This window comes from Ctenocephalides felis, unplaced genomic scaffold, assembly GCF_003426905.1.
Source record: "Ctenocephalides felis isolate EL2017-DRISC unplaced genomic scaffold, ASM342690v1 CF-g0.4_SCAFFOLD_03571, whole genome shotgun sequence".
NCBI classification, from domain to species: Eukaryota; Metazoa; Arthropoda; class Insecta; order Siphonaptera; family Pulicidae; genus Ctenocephalides; species Ctenocephalides felis.
The window spans coordinates 28,771,697-28,786,359 of NW_020539725.1; the positions used below are offsets into that span (position 1 = coordinate 28,771,697).

Sequence of the window (14,663 nt, forward strand, 5' to 3'; positions counted from 1 at the left end):
TTCATCTTGTTAATACAAGTAAAATGTTTTTTTGAATCATTCAAATCGGACGCTCTGTTCTCGTAAAAACTGAGTTACCGTTTTTGGCCATATTTTCGGAACGGCTAGACTTGCTTTCGCCAAAAACTAATCAGCACGTTTCCTTATCAATACAAATCAAATGTTTTTTGAATTATTCGAATCGCTTCATCCGTGTTCCCAAAATCGTCGACGAAAATTTTTATCCGCACACACACACACACGTACACACACATACACACACATACACGCACACTCACACATACATCCATTCTTTCTGAGGTATGCCAAAATGTTCAGAGGGTTTTGAAACGTTAAGATATATAAAAATTTTCATTTTCGATTTTTTTGCTGTTACTATAACTTGCCCTACGGGAAGTTAAAAATATTAAATAAGAAAAGACACTCACCTGATTTCTAGGGTTAGTCAATCCTTGTACATTAGCCCGAACAAATCCATTCTGGCACAAATGTTTACTGACGCAAACTTCGCATTGTTGGTTAAATCCAGTATTCTGGCTGCTAACTACTTGAACAGGTTTAGCACCACCTTCATATTTCGATTTTCCATTCAAGAACGGATTATTTGACAGATCCAACTGAGGTTTTTGCTTCGTTACGAACGTTGGCGCATTACCATTGCTGGCACTGGCTCTTCTGAAAGGTGAATTTTCACCCATCCACCAGAAAGGGGCATTTGCAGTTTCTAAGCTGTTTGGTTTGAAGTTGCTTTGTTGATTTTGGGAATATGCGAGTGAGTTGGCCGCTGAGTAGCCTACGTTTACTGTTTCCGCGGTTTTGAGGAATTCTTCGTTTTCGTTTTGTGCGGGAAGACTGTGGGCAGCGCAGGCTGCAAAGATGCACAGCGCTAAAGCCGCCGTCGTTAGCGGAGCCATCTCTGGAAAGAAGTTATGTAAATTATACAATACGATTGAGATAAAAAGATTAGTAAGTTAACCATTAATCGTTTGTTAGCGAAAGGGCAAACGGAATACCTAAGGCTTAATATTAGATTCAACAGCAGAATATTTATGATGTGCTATAAAAATCATGGTTATTGCTCATCAAAATTGATTCAACAAACATAATAACTCATTCATATATTAATTATTTGTATTTATATCGAAAATATTTAATAATTTTAAAAATTATATATGTAGAGTAAGGCTATTACAAACCCACCACCATTAGTTCAAAAACCAGTAAGGAGTGAATTTTTTTAACAACACTATTTTAAAATAGAGGAAAAATAGTGTGTAATTAGATATAGCCTTAAATCGGGCGACGACGATATCAATAAACAGCCAAGTTGTCAAATTTTTAACAAAAGTATTTTTTCGTTGTTAGTCTTTCTGGTTTTCAGCACGTTAGTTTAGTTGCGTATAATTTTTAAGTTTACATTACTTAATTGCTTTATAAGATATATGTATTATTATGTTTAAGTTAAATTTAACAGTTTTTTGTATAACATCCAGAATAAGTTATTTGCCTCACACTGGCGAGATGTAACCAACGAAAAAATAGTAAATAAAAAAGTAAAGTAGTTTAAAAAACAATTTTACAAGAAAATTAAATTAGTTATAGTTATTCTAACTCTGATGATGAATTTTTTTGGCCATAGTTGTATCCATCGGGCGTATAAAAAAATGTATGCATAAGATATGTATTTCAAACGGAAGGTATTTATCTTATTTGTAATGATTGCATTTTAAGGAACAATGAGTCTATAATAAATGAAACAGAAATAATTGCCAAAGCAAGATTTATGAAGTAGTGAGAGTTGGTTTTTTGTTTATTATGTTTGAAATACATATTTTGAAGAAAAAAATATTCAGATCCATTAGATTTTTTTTGAGAATATAAATCTTCAAAATCCTTAGTGTCTTGAATTATTTGACAAAAATACTTTCAAACTATTTAATAAAAAAATTGTCACTATAAGGAGCGTTATTTTTTATAAAATATAAAAGTAGTTTAAAGTATTCAATAATTTTTAATCACTTATACAAGGACATAATTATAATTTAAGAAAAATATGATATTTAAATACGTTGCTTTTAATCAACTTTTTAAGTTTTCGAATTTGGCAATTTATCTAGCATTAAAAACAGTACTTTTTACAGTATTCATTATATATGTGATTTGAAAAAAAAAATGCATTAAACGTCAACCAATCGATATAGAAGAATGACAAATAATTTAATTTTCAAGAATAAAATTTCGTTAAGTCGAGTATTAAAATTATTATGACTAACTCGTGTTATTAGGGTTCATTAAAATTATATAAATGCTGATCACAGCTGAGAAAATATAATTACAATAAGGTTTCTCATCAAATGCCAACTAACAGAAACTAATATCTATTAAAAATTAATTAAGCAAAAAATTGCTTTGTTTTAATGTTCTTTTGATATGCTTTAAAATGGTAATCGAATCGATTTTATAATATACTTTCAATTTAATCATTGAATCGTTATGCGATGCTTTTGATAATAGTGTGGTGTTAAGAGTTTCTGTAATAAATTAAAGAAAAATGAAGTCACTATACAGATACAATTTTCTATATTTCATATGCTTTATTTTTATTTATTTTCATATATTTCGTTAAATGTTTAAGTTTGAAACGAGTTGAATATCAATATTAATACGATTTACTTTATAACAATCTAAGTTCGCTGAACAAATCATAAAACTATAATTTTTGTCATAAAAAATAACTTATCGTGTACTAGTTTATCCTATACTTTATATTGTTGAAATCGTCTGTTTTTTTCAAGTGGGATATTTATTCAATTTGTATAGAATAAAATTGTCTATTTAACCAACTTAGTGTTTATATCACAATGCTTTTCTATATCTCCGAATATTTCAGAACCGAAATTGAACATAGAAAAAATAGAAACCATGAAAATACATTTAATGTTTATTGTTGCAATTAATTCAATATTAAATACTTTAAATTTAAATCGAGAAGCTAAATTGGAATGCTAACGCTACTTTATGCTCTAAATTGTAAAGCTTTTAGTTATCTGGTATACAAACTTTATGGAAAATGAATTTAATTACAAATATATTTGTAATGAAAATTTGGTCCAATACGAGTTAATCCATCAACATTAATCTCATCAACCTCCAAGTTTAATCACCAATTTTTCCTAATTCATATCAAATACAAAAGATACATATAATATATAAGACTAACATATCATTTAAAGAACTAAATACATAATTCATATGTGCTACATATGAATATATTAAGTAATTCAGAAAATACGTAACATAGTAATTACAAAGTTTTTTAATCATGTCATCAGTTCGTGCACGGAATATATATCAAAGAAAATCGTAAGTCAAAGCTCACGTTTCTTCTGTTGAAAAGACTTTCTCATTTCACTATTTAATCATCTTTTATTCATTTCTGCGCAACTAATCTTATCTGAACGTCTGTCAATGAAAGAACTATATATATTACCTCGACGTCATATGACATTTGAATATTGAGAGATCTGAAATCTAATGTAGATTATATCATGGACCATTTCTTAAACTTTGATCTTAGCGCTTATATAGTCATGTAAGGGAATTAGATATTATTGCTGAAAGTGTTATAAAATGAAGTTGTAAAAGTCAAGAATGGATTTTGTTGGGAATTCAGATTTAGCAACACTATTGCTCTCGAATATTAGTTCTGAAATGTATTTTCAAAAATGTGTTATCTAAATAAAATAAAGTATTTTATACTGCTTACAAAAACTTACATATATTTATGAGCCAAGCAAATGGGATGAAATTACTTATATTTATATTTGACACATAAAGCAAAATGAAATGAAATTGCCTTCTAGCTGTATTTGTTATCGTAGTATCATTTATTATATTGAAAACTAGTTTTTTTCGTGATAAGATATAATTCGTATGAAATATAAACTCAAATAGGTAATTTTTTGTCTATGTTAAAATATTAAATAAAATAATAAAGCCATTCAAAAATTTACTGAAAAGAATGCAACATATGATAAATTACACAACCATTACTGATTAGTAAAATGCTGTGACGGTTCACATAATTTCTAATAAATTTGAATGAATCACATTATCAAATTGTTGTAAACATTTTAAGAGAACATTTACAAATTATTAAGTTTTTTAGAGCTTGCTGCAAAGCAAATTAATGTCTATGTGATGATTTCTAATTTTTCAAAAACTGTCCAGCTGTTTTTGAGAACTTAACATAATAAACGTCCAGCTGTTTTTGAGAACTTAACAGAAATTGTGTGTTTTCAATAATATTGGTAACTGAACAACTTGAGAATCTTTAAACAAAATTAATCAAGGAGAGCTCTAATTATGAATTTGGATATTTGGATTCATAATATAGCTTTTTCTGATGTCAGATATATTTGAATGTCAGATTGACATTTTCCAATATAATACAAAAGTGTTCAAAATATGGTAAAAATTAAAAAATGACTTCAAATTCATTGAAACAAATAAAATCTCAGCAAGACATAAAATGAGCATTATCTGTATCATATAATTAAAATCAGTGTCTAATAAAAAACAATCTAAGGTCTATGTAATGAATTTTAGATTCTTAAAACCCGTCCAGTGGTTTTTGAGAACATATTTTTTGTCAATAATATTGAGAACAAAACAACTTCAGAAATCTCTACTCAAAGCTAATAAAGGAAAGCTCTAATTATGAGTTTAGATATTTGGATTCATATGAATTCCAAGATTTCAAATTTATTGTACCAAATAAAATCTCAGCAAGACATATTATGAACGTTATCTGTATCAGATAGATAAAATTTATATGTAATAAAAAAGACAGAACAACTTGAGAAATATTCACATAAAACTAAGTAGGGAAAGCTCTAATATTAAAGCTCTAAACTCTAAACTAACGTTTTTTTGAGATTGACATTTTCGCACAATACAAAAGTGTTCATAATATTGCAAGAATTAAAAATTAGTGAAGTAAAATCTCAGAAAGACATAAAAGGAACATTATCTGTATCAGATAATACGGTAATTTTTGACATATATTACTTACTCTATAAATATTATGAAAGTGTAAATTGTTAATTTATTTTAAGCGCATTTTGATCATTTTTATGATTATGATAATTTAAGATTTTGAGATAGGAGCCAGTATAATCATCAAATTTGAAAATTAACAAAAACGTACTAAACATATATTATTCGAAATATTGTTCCATTCATAATGATGTAACTGCAATTGAATTGCTTTATTGAGTTCCATTCTTAAATTCGTAAGTAAATTCTCAATTACCATTATAATAAAAAAAGTTAAATATGATTATAACCTTTAGTATCTATTTATAAATCTTGAACTCTCCATTTGTAAACACATTTTTTATTATCTCAAAACGTTTTTTGCGAGGCCAGATCTAATTAATTGTTTGCTTTTCTATCAATCAGATAAATTAGAATGCGGTGATTAATGAATGCCGATGTTCATCTAGAAATTTGGAACAAAGTGCTTTATTATGTATGTTAATATAGGAAAAAATCGAAGGTAACACTATCAAAATTAAATTATAAATCGTGAAAAGTAATTTAAATAATTGTTATCGATATCAAAGAGAACCGATTTAAAAATGCAGTTAGCTTTGAAAACTGGACACCATTATCAAATCACAATGACATTTCATAAGCGATCTTGAATAATTTCAGTAGTCAATCTTGAATAACTAATTATTGATGAAAAAATGCGGTGTATAAGAAGTAATAATAAAAACATTGGATAAAATAAATAGATTTAGCAACAGGACTCTTAATCTTTTGAAATTCAAGTACACTACTGCATATATTTTGGATAATTTAAAATAATACTCTCGAATTCATCGAGAATAAACACTTACAACATCAGAGCACGCGAGAATTCATAAAAATATTTTTATATTTTTTTGATGACTTAGTATTATTTAAATGTTTAGTCAAATAATATATATATTTATATATATATATATATATATATATATATATATATATATATAATAAATAATATAATAATTAATGAAGAATCATTGAAGACTCAACCGAATGGTGTTTTAATATCTTTAACTATAGTTTAATTTAATATAATTAATTTATTAAAAATCATTTTTAAATAATATATTATGAATTTTCAGACATTCAAAATTAAATTGACTCACTATATGTATTTTTATAAAATTCCGAATATTTACAGAAATATGAAAAAATATATTGAATTCTTAGAAGCTACTCAGTTACGTATTTTTAAACATTTCAATTCATTCAACATTAACTTATAAAATTGCGTTTTGTTCTGTTTAAATATATTTATCATTAAAATATAATTATTATAATAGTTAGTACATGGTTATTAAGGCTTTAAGTCGGTAATTTATATCGAAGCTAAATAGTTAAATTTTATATATTATAATAACAAGGTAATAGTTTTGCCCTAAATTTATACAAGAGAATTTCAAAATTAGTCAACTGTGACTAATTTAATAAATGAAATAATATTATTTTATTAATGTATATTAATAATATTATAGTTTATCTTCTAATGTTCTTTATATAAAAAATTGTATTCAAATTGTTTTTACTCTCAGGTAATTAATCAATTGATATTTGTAAAAACGACAAATTTTAGTATACAAAATATTAGGCAATTTCCTGAATTTGTTATATATTTTAAAAATGTATATATTTTATGAGTTATTTTTATATTTTTTTCGAATAGAGTTTAGGTTGGCCTTCATATATTTTTTAAAAATTTATTAATACAACAATACCAAACATAAATTAGTCTCTTAATCGAAATCATGCAAATCAAGATCGCAAAGTTTTTAGTTAATTACTTTTTGCACATTGTACGATTCTTAGTTATTAGATTCTTATATAAGTACGATTTTTAAAATTGAAAGTGTTTGTTTACATGCATTAATGTTAGTATAAACAATATGTAATAGTTATGAATGCCACATAAAATTTTAATGTATGTTAATTGATATTTAAATAAACACACATCATTTTAGCAAATAATGCAAACGTGAGTAGCTTTGAGTTCAAGGGTTTATTTAATAAGAAACTATCAGACATTTATATTTTTAAATATTTAAAAAATCTAGTAATATCCATTATGCTGTAATATTATAATTATTGTTTATCTGTATGCTTATACCCATATATATTCATTCCAATATTTTGAATTATATAAATTAGTAATAATATTATAATAATATTTGATATTGTTTAACAATTTTAAACTATTTGAATTTATAATGTAAAAATGTTGTTAAAAATTTAATAAATCTTGGAAGGATCTTCTCTCTCATTTTTCATGTATTCATTATAATAATATTTAAAAACTTATAAAGTTGATTAAAAAACATGTAAACATTTTCAGATATTTTATATATATTTTTAAATTGGTTATTGACTTTTCAATTATAAAAGCGTTTGTTAAAACTTTGTTAAAAATTATATAAGTATTGAAATAAATATATTCTGCATATTATGAATTATAACAATAATATCCCATATATTCATTGCAAAATTATGAATTACATAAAAATTTCAAGAAATAAATAATAAAATCAATATCAAATAATTATCAACTATTTTATATCTTTTTCAAAATATTTATTGATTTTTCGACATTAAAAGCGTTTGTTGAAACTTTGTTAAAAATTTAATAAATCTTGCAAAAAATATATTTATCATAAAACAAATCTTTTACTCATTTCCCGTATATTTAGTTCCAATTTTGAGTTACATAAAAAACAATAAAAAATCAATAATAATAGTAATATAAACTAATTATAAATTATTTTTATGTCTATTTTTAAATAGTTAAAAGTATCAAAAAGCTAATTATTTTTTTAAAGAATTAAGTGGATAAATGGGCGTATTCTTTATTAAGTTTTTTTCTTATCTATGATTCAACCTTAAAATTAGTTAAAATCAAATTATAATATAATATTTTTTACAAAACTTTAGACGAACTATCAAATATGATACATCTCACGATTGATTTTGTGTTAATTTATTCAGGTAGTTTTGAATGTTACTGTTTTATTTTTAATTTATTTTTTGAAATTGATAATTAATAATATAATCTTAATAGCAAATCAATTTTTATATTGATTGAGATGAAACTATCAAACATGATACTACTAACGATTGATTTTTTGTTAATTTTTTCGGGTAGTTTTGAATGTTACTGTTTTATTTTTAATTTAATTTTTTAAAGCAGATATCTTAACAAATAATAATATAGTATTAAAAGCAAATAGAATTTAATATTGAATGTTTAAATTAATAAAATTAAATTCATTAAATATATGTTTTCATACATTCTTTTACAAAAATAGAGTTATAAAATTGAAATTTTACGATTTTTTCTGATTTTCACATTAAAAGTTCTTAATATAAATTCAAAATATATAATAACATATAATAATTGTTACGTTCTTCGCATGTATATTAATATAATTTAAATATATAATAATTTAAATACAAAATAAACTTATAATTTTGGTAATAAAATAGCACTTAATGTACATATTAAGTTATAGTTTTTAAATTTATAAAAATCTATAATAATTTAATAAAACAGTAAATTCGTTTGCCACTATTTTCACTCATCACATCCACCAAAAATAACTAAATAAGTGCACTTACTTGTAATATCGTTATCCCTCTATTAAATCAATACAAATCAATTTTCGTTACAAAAAGAACTGAATCAATTAATTTTACAAACACCACTATTTTATTACAGTTGGATTTACTTAATTATTATTTGCACTCATACAAAACAACTGTGTTTGTTAAATGTTCTCTTTGAAACTCTTCGTTTGCAAATGAACTGAAGGTTGAGTATTCAGTGGTATATATACGTGTTACATCTTTGACACGAAAGAGAAGGGGCCACAACTCTTCTTGATATCTTTCAGATTTCGACCGTAGAAAGACTGTCTCGGACGAAATATTATATTGTAATAGTGTTAGTTCACGACCGATGAGAGTTTCAAAAATTTTGATTTCGCAAAAAAATTCTTGTGGTATACCGATATTCGGAAACGACGCTTTGATGGCACGTTCTAGTGAGTAAAATGTCATTGTTGGGATTTTTTGGTAATTATAAAATATGGAAAAATTATTTTGAATTTGAAATTTAATGTTTATCTCCAAATTAAGCCCAAAATTATAGTTTTCAGCGTTTTTATCATACACTTACATCAGAAAACAAAATTATTCCTTATTTCAAACTGAAATTGCGATCTTTTGGCCTAATTTAAGGGGGTAATCCGGTCAAGAGGCATGCATTTTATGCAGTTTTTAAAGACCATGAGAAAGGCAAACAAGATTTTACTATAATTTTTACAAGCTATTAATTTATGTTTTGAGCATATCCGTGATTTCAGCCCTCATATAATCTGAAGAAAAAATAGATTTATATTATTAATCAAAAATATTGTCGCAGTTGTATAAACTGCAGACAAGTTAAGAAAAATAGTTTTTTCACAAAATAGCGACTGCCAGAAAAAAACATTTTTATCTAACTTTTTTGATATTTTTGAATTTTTTTATAAATAGAAAGTACATCCGCCTATAAAGAAAACTATAAAAATTTCGAGTAAGTGAATCGCTTTTAATGTTTCGCAGAAGAGGAAAAAAAAGAGAATATATTTGAGAGAGAATTGTTTTTGAATAATTAAACGTTTCATAATAATTCTGAACCAGAATACGTCCTTAAACTTTACAAAAATCAATTCGCTATTCTGTAGGTATTAATCCTTTTTTTACCAAATCAAAAAATCTCGACCCATTATAACGATCGCGGCAAAATAATAAAATTACATAATATTTCAATTCCCCAAACTCACCTAATCTTACCAAATTTAGCAACATTTTGGTAAATAAAATAAATCAATTTTTCAATGCCTTTCAGAACTCAAAGTGTTCGGCAACTTTATTTTGTCATCTTTATTCAATTTCAATAGAGCTTTAAAAGCTCCTCTCTATAAAGAGGAATTCCTCTCATTAAGAGAGGCTAACGAAAGAGTTCAATGTTTCACTCAAAAGATTAGTATTTATTGAGAAATTACATTTGTACATTTCAATAACATGAATTTTATTATTTAATTTTTAATATACAGTGGAAACTTAAATGATCTTGTGCGTTTAGGAAAAAATAAGAAAAAATTGATTAAAGCAAAGTCCGCTCTAATGAGAAAATTGATAAAGTAGTGCTTTACCAAAAATTAACTAATATGAACCGATATGTCAAGCTAATTTAAGTGCCATTAGAAAAAATTATACAGTAATATTAAATGCTATGTGAAAACCCGATCTCCCGATTTTTTTAATTAATTAATAAATTTGTGCATTAGGTCATAAATAATTTTGTCGTTTCCCGACGTATAATTAGATATTCCTATTAGACCTTATTAATTATTAATATCTTTTACACCAAAAATAAAATTACTATTAATACTTTTAAATATCTAAAATAATATATTTTTAAAAAACTCAATTTCAAACAAATAAAAATGAATCATTTTCCATGTTCATAGTTTTGATTTTCTATTTAGGAATCATTGATTGATTGCAATCACCTTGATTACAAATTTTAAAAATAAAATATTGCTGGAAAAAGAATGTATTACCATAAATATGTTCTATCATTTCTTATAATTTTTTATAATTATAGTATAATATAATGACGTTATAACAAATTCATCGTAATAAAATAACCAAACTAAAATGACTAAATTTATATAAGTTTATTGTGTTCCGCAGATTTATTTAACAAGCAAACCCTGCTGTCAAGTTGTAAAAAATTATATTTGGTGTGTACACTTTTTCCTCTACCTAGAGATTTTAAGTGTTGCTAAAAATAAAATACGAGTTATTGGAAATACTAGTGACTAATGTTGTAAAGATTATTAAACCGATCTTGATCATATAATTCACACGGTATAACTTCTATGTTTGCTCGAAATGCTCATGGAATTCAATTAGGTTTTTTATATTGGTCTCAAAATTTATTATTATAATTGCATGTAATAATTACGTAATATAACACTAATTAATTTAAGCTTTTAATCAAGTTCTTGAATATTCATACCATGATCATAAATTACAGCGTACGAGTTTGATAAGAATCCTGTCGGTTTTGATCAAATGGTATAACTAAATTTTTGGAAAAATATTTTAATTACATTGATCTTTTTGTGAGTTTTTTGCATTTTATTCAAAGAAAGAGTAGATAATTTGATGATTTTCCGAATTACGTGAAAAACTTTGCAATAATTTAAGATGTGAGAAGTTGGACAACTTATACATACTAAAATATTAACTTTATGATAAATGCCAACAATAATATATCTTTTTCAAAAACTTTATTTCATTTCAAATCATGTATGAAAGTAATAATAATAAAATAACAGCATTGGAGGAATTCTAACAATATAACTATCAAATTTATATATAGGCAATATATCAAATATGATCAGAAACAGCTCATACGATTCTTAGGTTTTGATTGCTATTTAAAAAATATTTCAAAATTTGTGATAAATGGTCATATCATAGAAAATTTCTGTACAAAGGATAATAATACCTAATTTTATTTTATACCTTACAATTATTAACAAAATAATTAAACATGTTGAGCTTAGAACAAAACTGAATTCATTAATAAAATAGTAATCACGAGTAAGATATGGTAATTTAAAAATAACAAAAAATCATAATATATGTTAGAATGCTTTTAGATTGATATCCTTGCATTGGTATATATTTATATATACCAATATTTATATAGTAGATTGGAATGTGATATATCCAAAACATAATTATTAAACAAAGAAAACATCTTATTTAAATGTTGAATAAATGAATTAGTATAATAAATACATACAAGTAGTGATATTTTTTAACAAAAAGCGTCCTTGACATTATGACATTAACAATTGTTAAACAAAAATATATCATCATGATATTAATCATTTTTAACATATTTATATTTAATTATTGTCAACTTGAAAACGCATTTTTCTTTGTATCTCAAAATCTGTATAATAGATATCTATTTGACCAGCAATTGAAAACGTTAATTTTAAGTAATTTCAATATTTTAAAATAATGATTTTTGAGTAATCTATATATTTTAAAATATGATAATAAATTTTTAGAGAAATATTTTCTCACAAATGCGCTTGAACTGACTTCAAATACATTTTTACCTGTATGTTTTTTCAAAGATTCTCGCAAAAATGATTAATTACATTGATCATTTTCAAGAAAAATTTGGAATGTATCTTTGATACAAAATGGTTACAATTCAATTAACTTGCAAAACTTTCTGATTTTTTTGCAAAAAAGTGAATAACACGTTTATAATATTGTTAATAGATTATCATAACATCATTAGTTAAGTGAATCAATTTATATTGAACTATTAGAAAATTATGTTCTACAAATAATAAAAAAACATAGAAATACTTGTGCACATGTTTTTTATAGATGACCAAGAATATAAATAAAAAAATAGCTTATTCGTTTTTCATAATATGCTCTGAAGGAAATATATAAAGCAATATGTTATCTCTTCGTGAAAATTTATATTTTAAAAATAATACTTGTGCATTTTTTTATTTCAGAAAATACGAAAATATATTCATACCATACGATTTTTCTGAACTTTTAATAGCTTACATTAATTAGCAAAATTCCTAAAATTACCAAAATAAAATAGTAAGTTTTAAGCAAGATTTTATTTAGTTCAAGCAATAACTTTACAAACTTTAAATGTAATCGATAACATTTTACTCTTTAAGTGATACACTATCTTATTGAATTACATATTTATTCCAAATTTATAAACAATTTAAATCACAAATAAACTGGTATATGATAGAATTGAAATAAAAAAATTCAAGACTTTTGGATTAGTATTAGTAGGTAATTATGAATTTACCACATTTTGGAAGGAACGAATGAATCGATTTGTATAGTTCAAAAATCATTTGTGAAGATGTGGCATTTAAAATTTTTAGCACATATTATGAATTATCAGGTAAATCCATGGACAGCATATGTATATATATATATATATATATATATATATATACATCGGTTTAAATTTCGGCAAACATTATAAATAACATATCATATATAATTATCAAGCTGGGCCATATAGAATCAATTACCGCCTCGACTCGAGCCAAGGATAAGCCGTGCACATATATTGAATATGCACAATGAGCTCTCGTTAAATATAATATTTTACTTGTATATCTTTCATACAATCTTTATAAAAAACAAACTTGCGAAATCTATATTTATGCATGTCATAAATCCCAAAGAATTATTATATAACCCTCGTGATGATTAATTCCAACTAAATGAAAATCGCCAAACACATGCTAACGTTTTCATGAAGTAAAACTCAAAGTGCAAGTAGGCAGAAATGTATAGTATACAGTTTACTTTTATTTTTTTTTTATTATATATACATTTTTCTTAGTTATATATTTTTTCTTTTTTAAGGTCGCGTTTTGTTTTCAAAATATATCGTGTTAATTATTTTTACAAAATAAAAAAAAAAAAAATTTTGCGTGCATATATTTTTTTTTTCATTTTTTGCATCTATTTACTGTATATTTGTTCTGCATATCTATAAATATCAAATGCACATAAACCATGAAATTAGTATGCTATTGAAATGCTAGTATTAGAAAATTCACTTATCACATTTTTATTCTTGAAAAAACATTATTTCAAATGTAGATATACATTTTGTTTATAGGTATTTTTAGAAGTTTTAATGATTGTTTTAAGCTAACAATGTATGAATAATTAAAGTATATATGAAAAAGTTTGAAAGAAAATACAAATTTTTGATAAATGATTTGTGTTTATAATTTTGAGTGAATTTATAATGGAACTCTACAAATTGGAACGCAGTCTAACATGAAATCTAGCATAAATTTGTTAGAACATAACCGGATCTCTAGTATTATTTAATTATCAAAATTTTAGCCTTGTATTTAATATTATTAACTTCCTGTAGGGTAAGTTATTGTAATGGGCCGAAGATCGAAATTGAAAATGTTTACATTTCTAGACGTTTTGAAGGTTTCTGAACATTTTGGCATACTTCAGAAAAAATGGATGTGTGTGTGTATGTATGTATGAATACAAATTTCGAGCGCACGGATCAACCGATTTGAATGGTTCAAAAAACATTCGATTCCTATTGATAAGGAGATGAGCTGATTAGTTTTTGGAAAAGGCAAGTCCAGCAATTACGGAGATAAAGAGCAAAGAGTGCAGAAAATGGAAATCGAGTTTTTGAGAGAACGGAGCATCTGATTTGAATGATCTAAAAAACATTCAATTATTGATTGGGAGAAGTGTTTATTAGTTTTTGATAAAGGCAAGCCCAGCCATTTCAAAGATACGGAGCTAAATGTGTAAAAAATGGCAGTTTTTGAGAGAACTAAGCGTCCGATTTAAATGATTCGAAAAACTTTCTGCTTGTCTTAACAAAATAATTGATTTTGGAAAAAAACATTTGTTTGTATATCGAAAATAATTCAGACTTTATTTTTAATTTTGACTATAGTTCTAAT

General features: G+C 24.7%; 1 protein-coding gene across 1 annotated transcript in view; it reads right to left on the bottom strand.

Moving 5' to 3' along the window:
- LOC113385228 overlaps nucleotides 1–14,663 on the bottom strand; it is an 86,673-nt gene that overhangs the window by 46,561 nt on the left and 25,449 nt on the right. The window contains exon 2 of the mRNA XM_026623060.1: nucleotides 429–916. Within this exon, the coding sequence (XP_026478845.1) occupies nucleotides 429–914 (486 nt within the window). The 5' untranslated portion in view covers nucleotides 915–916. The remainder of the gene's footprint in view (nucleotides 1–428; nucleotides 917–14,663) is intronic.